The following is a 9,201-nucleotide window of genomic DNA, read 5'->3' on the forward strand; positions in this document are numbered from 1 at the left end:
CCTCGGCAGCGGGGCTGGAGCCGGGCGGCTTGGCAGAGGAAAACAAACAAAATACGCGTTAGCGCACAGCATCGTTGGCCTGCACGTAGCCGGGGCAAGGGTCTCCCGCTTTGAAGTTTTAATTGGAGCTGAGGATTGCGTTTTCTTTGGCGTTGTGAAACGCTGCTCTAGGTTTGTTCTCACAGCAGCAGCAAGAGAACAGGCCAAAACACGGTTAGCCTGGCTAAAGCAACGTCAGACAGATACTTTTTGAGAACTATTTCTTTGAATAAAGGAAATGTCATAGGTCTGAAATACAGAGTTCTGAGAAAGACGCACTGCCACGGGTAAGGTGGTGAAGAATGGTTTACGGTTGTCCCGCGGCTTAGGAGGCGGCCAGGCAATAGCAAGTTATCATGGAAAGAAGTGACCGGGCTGGCGAGACGTGCTAGTGGACTTCCTTAAAAAACTGGCATTGCCTTTTGCTAACAACTTCAGATGGTAGAGTGCTGGCTGAATTTGTAGGTAGCACAAAGTTTGGAAGATCCGCCAACACAAAATAGTTAAGAATAGCCACCCCAAGGAGATGACCTTCATGGTTATTCAATTAGAAATAGCACTAACAGCAACATCAGTGCTACAACTGGTGAGACCGTGGATCCGTATAGCTCAGAGCTTGTCTGACAAAGCAGATGCTGAGGGAAGGAAGGTAAGAGAAGACATGTGTACATGTAACCTCCCAGTTTCTGGTAGAGTTACAACGGCACAAAGGGCAAGATTATGCATTTAGAGATCAGCAATGATTTTTTCTGTAAAATTCAGTTTAACATTTCTTTCAATCGCATGGTCATCATAGTGCTCCTGTACAAATAACAGCCCCATGAGATGCCTGCTGGGAAGACTGAGTTCAAGCTCTACATACAGAAAAGGGCTGATCAGAGGAACAGCTAAGGGGAGATGAAGGCTGAAAGGGGACAGAGCTGGGAGGGAGGTATCAGAGAGGGGAAATAATTTTGGCTAAACAACTTTTTCGCACAAGGAAAAGTGGGAATGAAGAGACCACAACCATGTTCATACTGGAAGGCTAAGTAAAATGTCCTTATTGAAAAAAAAAAGGTGTGTGTGTAAAAAACAAACTGTATACGTTAATGCTAGAAAAAAGATTGTACTGTTGGGTGCTATTCTTCCAGTTGATAGAAACATTCAAACTTGTTTTCTTGCCTTTTGCAATTACAGTCTTTCTTCATTAAAGAGCACCCTGAATTACACTATTTATTTGTTGCTTCCTTAAGAAACAATGATCAAAATAGTTACTATATTACATCACTAGGAAAAGAAAAATTCAAAACAAGTGACTTCATGTGCAGTAGAACTAATAAAGCCTGGCCATCTGAACATGTCTTCTGCTCCCCTTGTGCTCACTCCCATTGTAATGATATAATTTCCCCACTGTCCTGGATAACCTTCCCTGTTTCCACCACAATGTACTTAATTCCCATCACCCATGCACTGCTGTATCCCCAGGTCTGCTCTGCCCTTGCACCTGCAGCTTCTCCACCGCGTTTCCCTTGGTCCTCCTATATCCATGGTTCGCACCTTACTGACCCATGCTGGTCCTGTGGGTGGGTGAAAAAGCAATGGCTTGGCAGAGGGTTGGCACTAGGTGCTTGCAGATCAGCCGACCAGGTGCTGCCGAGGTGGCTGGCTGAGGTCTGAACCTGCCCAGACTTTCCTGCGTTGGGACAATGATAGCTGGATAGAGAGTTGTTACCATTGCTTGAAGCCAGGACCTGTGGTGAAAGCGATCGAGAAAGGAAAGCAAAAAAGGCGCAGACATCTGGTTGCAAGAAAACAATACTTTAGGAAAATGTGTTCAGACTGTTACTACATCACTTGTGTAATACAATAACAAATTATATATAAATGGAGATGTGGGCTAAAGAGTATTTTTTAAAGACAACAAGGTGTTTATTTTTACAAAAGCAAATAATTGTCATCTGTCCTACAAGATTGTGTCTTACCTTGTTTATAAACGTGTCTGGCATGTACTTCACATTCTGCCTGTGAGTACCTAATTTATGGGCCACTGAGTAATTTAGATTCTAGACTCTTATTACTGTGGGTTTTACAAAGGGGAGATAAGAGGAACTGACTTTGTGTTACAAGCCAGCTGTATGGGTGCACCTGTCATCAGTAATGCCCAGAAATCGGTATTAATAGTTGTCCAGCAGCACATAGGGAACATATTTAATTGGATTGAGTAGGAGCCTAATCTTTAGTTTTCCACCTCACAAAAATATCCCTTGGGACATGAGCATGACCGGTTTGTAACATCCTGTCCAGATTTATGGGTCTACAGAAATAGTTTGAAATTTTCTGCTGGAGCTCAAGAGTGCTTGTTAAGATGGGTTGAAGCTGTTATATTTTTTGGCCTCTGCTTCTCCTTTCACAGAACAGTATGCACAGTAGCCCCTTGCATATGAAAGTAGACATGAAAGGAAATTATAAAATAGCTCTGTGTAAAAAAAAAAAAAAGAAGCAGTATCTTTCAGGGTAAGTAGACTATGTGTATGCTGATCACCGGACCAACAATATGTAGTACTTGATGGAAAACAGCACAGTATAGATTGTTAAAATCAAACAATCCCAAACTTACTCAGCTTTCTACATCATTTCTCTAGGTCCTTGTTGGAGAATCAGTGCAAACACCACAAGCAGTAAAACAAAACTTCAGGCAATTTGAGTATCGTACTGATTCTATGTAATTTTTGCCATTCAAAGTCCTTATTGGAAGAAGAGGAAAGACTGTATATATATTGTTCAGTGTCCTGACTGCACACCATGAGGACAAAACCTCAATGCTTTATCCCACTCTTTCTTTGTTCTTAGTTTCTTAGTCCTGTTCTTTCATACCTATTTGTATTTTACAAGTACTTTGATACAGCTGTTAACTCTGTCATATCAGCAATGAGAATACTATTAGTCATAAAAATAGTAATCCACCAGGTTTGACCTCTTCCAAAAGGATTGGATGGCAGCCTAGCACAAATAGGATGACTGTTTGAACATTTATGATCATTATATAAGCTTTACCTCTGTTTGCCTAACAGATTATTTGTATTACTAAAAATTACTTAAGCTGTAGTGAAATATTTTAGAGACAAATATTTAGAAGTATTTAGAGACAATCGATATCTACAGCTTTTAAATGGCTAGAAAGGAACATCTGACAGATTCTGGTGTAGCTGTAGCTATGTAAGAGTAATTTTAAAATCTTTTTTGTAGAGCTACTGTATTGGCTGTCTTGTACTATCCCAGCTTATAGGTAATGCCTGTTTCCCATTACTGACCTTTATGTTTATTGTCAAGGTTCATTAAGATCTTTTGAAATAATATGACATCATTTCATCCTCTTCCCTTCTGTGTGTAAATCTCTGATCATCAGCTTTTTCAAATAAACACTGACACAAAAGGAATCCAGAACCTCAGGGCAGTAACTATCTTCCTTTGTGTTTCAGAAAGCATGAAGTGCACTATTGTTTTTTCTAATAATACAGAGACACTGTGTCATACAAACACGCAAGCAGCTTCACAAAGGAAAAGAACTGATATGTGGCTATCAAACTTTTAAATTAACATTAAATTGAATTTCACCATGAAGGTTTAAATTCCCACTCTCTATATTATCAAGTGGCAAAGAAATAGCAAGTCTGAGGTCTCATTGCATTTTTCCATAGAGCTGGCTTTCAAGTAGTACCTCATGTTATCTAAGTTCAAGGTGTAGACATGGACTGAGCACAGGACACAGCGTGGAGGTGTTGTTAACAGCATCAAGGTTGAGTTCAGCTCTGAACTTAGAAAGTCTTTGCTTAGACAAAGAACACATAGTTTTCACCAAGTTGAAGTATTATTCCAGAGAATTTTAACTAAACTAAAATGATTTATGAAATGTCCTGAATTATTGTAATAGGATTCTACTTTTAGAAAAGTTGGATAATGGAGCAATGCAGACTCTAAATCCTTTAATATAAGAAAGTTGTAAATAAGTTAGCTCCAAGAATTCAGGCTATAATTAAAATTATTAGCAATGTTCAAGTAACTATAATCAATAGCTAAGACAAAGGTCAGTAGTCAATAAAAGGTAACTGGCGCAATCATCGTTTTTTTCCTTTAGCATATTTTCATACTGTTCCAAGTTAGGAGTCACTGACGAGAAATGGGTTAGCTTACCACCAAGCACCTCCGCATTAAGTGACTTAACCTCAGTCATTAAAGGGTCAGTGGGTCTGGCTGGTTTGCTCGCTAGTCCTCAGAAAGTGAGGCACTGCAGCACTTCCTCTGTGGCTTCGCTGCAGCGGTGCTAGCTTAGGTGAGGCAGCACAGGCAAAGCCCTTCAAAGTTCAGTGGTACTGGGATGAGAGAGGTGCTTGCTGGAAATCTCTCTCACCTCAATTAGTTACCACGTCATGCCGAGGTCATCCTGGCAATACAGTTCCTGACTCCAGACACAGGTTTACCCTCCCTCTCATCAAGTCCATTTGTATCTGTGTTCCCCAAAAACATGCCTTCCTCACATGAAACCGTGTCACCTCTTCATTTGGTTCTCCACGCTGTTCTTCAGTGATGGAGAAACCAAGAAGGACATGTAGACCTTTGGGGACTAGGGTCGCCATTGTCTCCCATTTGAGAAATTTTCCATTTTAGAAATGTCAGTGGAATAAATATATATTCACAGCATTCAAACTCTTGAATTCATAAAACTTGTGTGTACTGGAGATACCAGAGGTACTGTTCAAGCTTTTCCGTCACTCTTATATTTTTACCATGGAGACTTGCCTCTGGGCATGAGAAATTAGGGTTTTTTTCATTCATTCAATTACAATCCTCCCAAAAGAGATGAATACCAATGGTGTCAGTTGTGACAGGTTTCTATTGCAATGATCAAGTACTGGAAATCACCTAACTATTTGATGTCAGCCACAGGCAAAGGGATGGATGTCAGCCACAGGCTGAAGTTAAAGGTGTTAAACATAACTTGTGCTGCACCTGGACTGCTGAGCTAGGAGCTGACTCCTTGAGCCATCCAACCGCCTGGACTAAACTTTTAAAGTAAGGTTAAAGATTAAGGACCTATAGTTTTGCCTTTTGTTAGTGTTCTCTTTTAGATGGCGGAATAGACCCTTGTATAAATTGCTTTAGTGCCCTTCTGTGTGAACACTGAATCTCACATACTTCTGCGCATTTGTGTTTCAGTGTAAGTACTAAACTGTTCCCATGGCAGTCTATGCAACAAGCTCCCAGGCTCAAATTCTCATCCAGCATCTTTTTTCTGGCCTGCAGAGGTTGCAATCTAGTCACTTTGCATACGAAAATCTTTGTCTCAAACACTTCCCCTCTTTTGTCCCTTCTGCCCCCAGAATGCTGCTGTAACACAGCATGATCCATACAGCACAGCAGCTCTAAAAAATCCCCAAATGTCCCTACCACTCCTCTGATTTCCCCCCACATTCAAGTCTGAATTTCACCAAAATTCAAGCTGGGCAGGGCCCTTGTACAGCCTGCGCACAGAGGGAGGCAACTGCCTGCTTAAAGCTGCAGCCACTCCTCTCTTTGCCATCTGCCTCCTTCAGATGCTTTTGTTCTCATCTGCATAAAAAAATGGTTTGGATTACGGTAGAACAAATAATTGCTTCTAATGAATAGCATCTTAGACGGGTGAATCATGCCTATGTATTTTCAGCTCACTGATGTAAGCTAACACACCATTTTTATTTTAGTTGTCTAAGATTCAACAAAGGGGCAGTTGCACAGCTAAGCAGATGAATGATTACTTAAGTAGTAGTAACTCTGTCACTTCTGTCTGCCCATAATATGTTTGAATTATCCTATGCCTAACTAGATTAAGCTGAAGCTGAAAACGACAGTCTTCCAAAATAAGTCTCCCTACAAACAACTTTTTCTGAAATAATGTCTAAAGCAGCTCTTTTGATTGTTTGTGGGGTTTTTTTACATAAATAAATCCATGCCACACATTCAACACTTTGTAACGCTAAATTCCTAACTCGTTACAGCTACATTCAAAAAGCAGAGACACCCTGTCCTGACGCTTTTCTTCTCAGTCACAGCCACTGAACCATGCTGCAGAAGACCCTGCCGTAGAGGGAACACTAGTGGCAGGTTTCAGAAGTGCCCCGAGGGCACACTGGACATGTGCTGTCCTCATCCACGCACAGTGGGTAGGATAAGTAGAACTGGGAAAATGTTTCAGTGCAATCCGTGGCTACCTGTCTGATGCAAGCAAAAGGTTGAGCCACGTCCGCCTTGAAAACTGCATGCAGACTTCTGCCATCTGTCTTGATGGGTGCTGTCAGATTGAGTAGGACGTCTCCCGAGCACAGAGAAATATCTCAGTAATTTGATGTTTTAATTGCATTTTAACTTTTTGTTACTTTGGTGACGAGTACTTCTAACGGGAATTTTGTGTATGAAACACCAGTATTTATCCCAGCATCTCATTTCTTACAAACTGTATGAAGGGTCTGGCAAAGACAGTTCAAGGGTGGCAAACTTACTGTTGTATTTGTGTTAAAGTAGCTCAAAGAGAGACGTGCTACTTAGAGGAAGTAGCCCAAAGAGAACATAGGCGAGATTGGGTTGTTAAGCACAGACAGAGTCCCTATCATAAAAACATTCCAAACTAAGAGATAGGAGACGTCTTACCCAAACTTGTAACAGGAGCTAAAACAAAAAGGGCTGGACTAACATCTATGGGCAGTCTGCACTTTGAATCAGGAATTAGCCTTATTATTTTGTGTTGCCAATATGATCTTAGCTTTCCTTTTTGAAAGATATTTTTCTTCCCCATAGCTTGTAAATATTTGCTTATTAATCTTTATACTTTCTTATTTTTCAGCCTTCCCACATAACAGCAGCCTACCACGGGTCAGAAGTTTTGTACTCTCTTCCGTAAATCAGCAGGATGACCCTATACCTACTGAAGGTGATACTGAAAATGGCTCGGAAGTCGGATCAGGAGCCACCAATCAGACTGGATCGTTCCTGCGTGAACAACGGACAGTGTCAGTGCAAACAGCAAGATACCTCACCAGTCCATGGCTGACACGTTTTGTTCCTTCAGTTTACACCTTAGTGCTTGTGCTGAGTCTCCCCCTGAACATTACAGCGATACTTGTGTTTCTGAAGAAAATGAAAATTGAAAAGCCAGCTGTAGTATACATGCTGAATTTGGCCCTTGCAGATGTCTTGTTTGTAAGCGTGCTTCCTTTTAAGATTGCCTATCACTTTTCTGGAAACAACTGGGGTTTTGGACCTCAAATGTGCCGTTTCATCACTGCTGCCTTCTACTGTAACATGTACTGTTCAATAATGCTAATGACAAGCATAAGCTTCGATCGCTTCTTAGCAGTGGTGTATCCCATGCAGTCTCTTGGGTGGCGTACATTAACACGTGCCTCGCTGATCTGTTTCATCATATGGCTTGTAGCAATAAGTGGGGTTATACCTTTTCTCATCAGAGAGCAAACAACGGAAATACCCAAGTTAAATATAACTACTTGCCACGATGTGCTACAAGAATCCGAACTTCACAGCTATTACCTCCATTTCTTCTCCATCTTCTCTTCTGTGTTTTTTGTAGTGCCATTTATAATTTCTACTGTCTGTTACGTGTGTATCATTCAACGTCTTAGTTCTTCTACCGTTGTTGCAAAACAAAATAAGAAGACACGTGCCTTGTTCTTGTGTGTGGCTGTTTTTTCTGTTTTTGTTATTTGCTTTGGACCAACAAATGTCCTCCTATTAATTCATTATATCCATTTTTCTTATGACAACAGCTTAGAGTATCTCTACTTTGCCTATCTACTCTCTGTTTGTATCAGCAGCATTAGCTGTTGCATTGACCCCTTTATTTACTACTATGCTTCTTCTCAGTATCAGAGACAACTTTTCAGTCTTTTCCATTGTAAAGAGACTTTTGATCCTAACAGTAGTAACAGCAGTGGCCAGTCAATATCTACCACTAGTAGAAGGGCTACGTGCTCTACTAATGTGAATAACAGTGTCTACAGGAAATTACTGGCAATGCATTGAGATAAACGTGTCTGACACATGCTTAATTTTTAGACAATTTCAGACAAAAAAAGACTGTATTCTATCCAAGAAATGCAAAACCTTAAACCAAATTGTTGTACAATACATAGCTCTATGGATTCATTATAGTAATGCACAATTCAAATTATAACTCTGTATATGTATAGTATATATACATATAGTATATGTAAATAGGTTACTGTAGAGGGGAAAAGTAATTTCTTAATAATAGGTTTTGAGTGTTTTTCAAATAAACTCCTTTTTTCAGACAAATCCTTTGCATTGTTGGTTCAGTTTATTGCAGGGGTTTTATGAAATCCCATTTTAGGATTCTGAACTGTATCAGGTTGATTAAATTCTTACTTATGGAACCCCTCCATCTATGCAGTATTCCAGAAGAAAGTGAAAATATCTTTCCAGGCTTTTTTTTTTCCTACTATTTGTCATTTCTGGAATTATCTGTAAACCTCATTTTCTTAGCATTGTTTCGCATCTCGGACCCTGAAACTGTTTATTTTACATTTTCATATACTCCACTTCAAAACAGTATAGTTTTAGGAATGTGAGCAAATGAAAACCAGCTATTGATTGGTGTAATGTGTCAGGGGAGACAATTCTCAGCAGCTGGAACTAGCTTTTCTTTTGGTGTTCCTACCATTAGTGTACGCTAGGCGTCTTGGTTAGGAATGTATTTTTCACAATTAATTTCACAAAAAAATGTGAAATTTTATTTCACAATGAATCAATGTTGAATGGCTCTCCAGAAAATATACTGAAAAGGCTGTATTCATCATCTTGTTACGCAGTTTGCAAACGTGTGCTTTCTTGCACATGATTAATCTTCATGCACATGTTTAGGACTTGGAAATATCCTTTATCCCTGCCAAGTCTGGATGGTTTTTATATTTTACATTGTGTCCATGTCTACTAAAATTGCTGTGGTGTAGAGCCCAATAGCTAACTTCATTCTGTGTAGCATTCTTTTGCTACAGGATGCTGAAGCCAAATAACAGGAAATCAGTTTTAGAAGCGAGTGTGTAGGTGTGTCGTGGTTTAACCTCAGTTGGCAACTGGGCACCATGCAGCTGCTCGCTCCCTCCGCCCCCCCCCCCC

General features: G+C 40.3%; 1 protein-coding gene across 1 annotated transcript in view; it reads left to right on the forward strand.

Annotated features, from left to right (window-relative positions):
- Positions 1-8,292, forward strand: part of F2R (coagulation factor II (thrombin) receptor) — a 10,080-nt gene extending 1,788 nt beyond the window's left edge. Inside the window, exon 2 of the mRNA XM_009327314.1 lies at positions 6,893-8,292. Coding sequence (XP_009325589.1) covers positions 6,893-8,088 — 1,196 coding nt within the window. The 3' untranslated portion in view covers positions 8,089-8,292. The remainder of the gene's footprint in view (positions 1-6,892) is intronic.
- Positions 8,293-9,201: the final 909 nt, after the last annotated feature.

This window comes from Pygoscelis adeliae, unplaced genomic scaffold (assembly GCF_000699105.1).
Source record: "Pygoscelis adeliae isolate BGI_AS28 unplaced genomic scaffold, ASM69910v1 Scaffold26, whole genome shotgun sequence".
Taxonomy (NCBI): Eukaryota; Metazoa; Chordata; class Aves; order Sphenisciformes; family Spheniscidae; genus Pygoscelis; species Pygoscelis adeliae.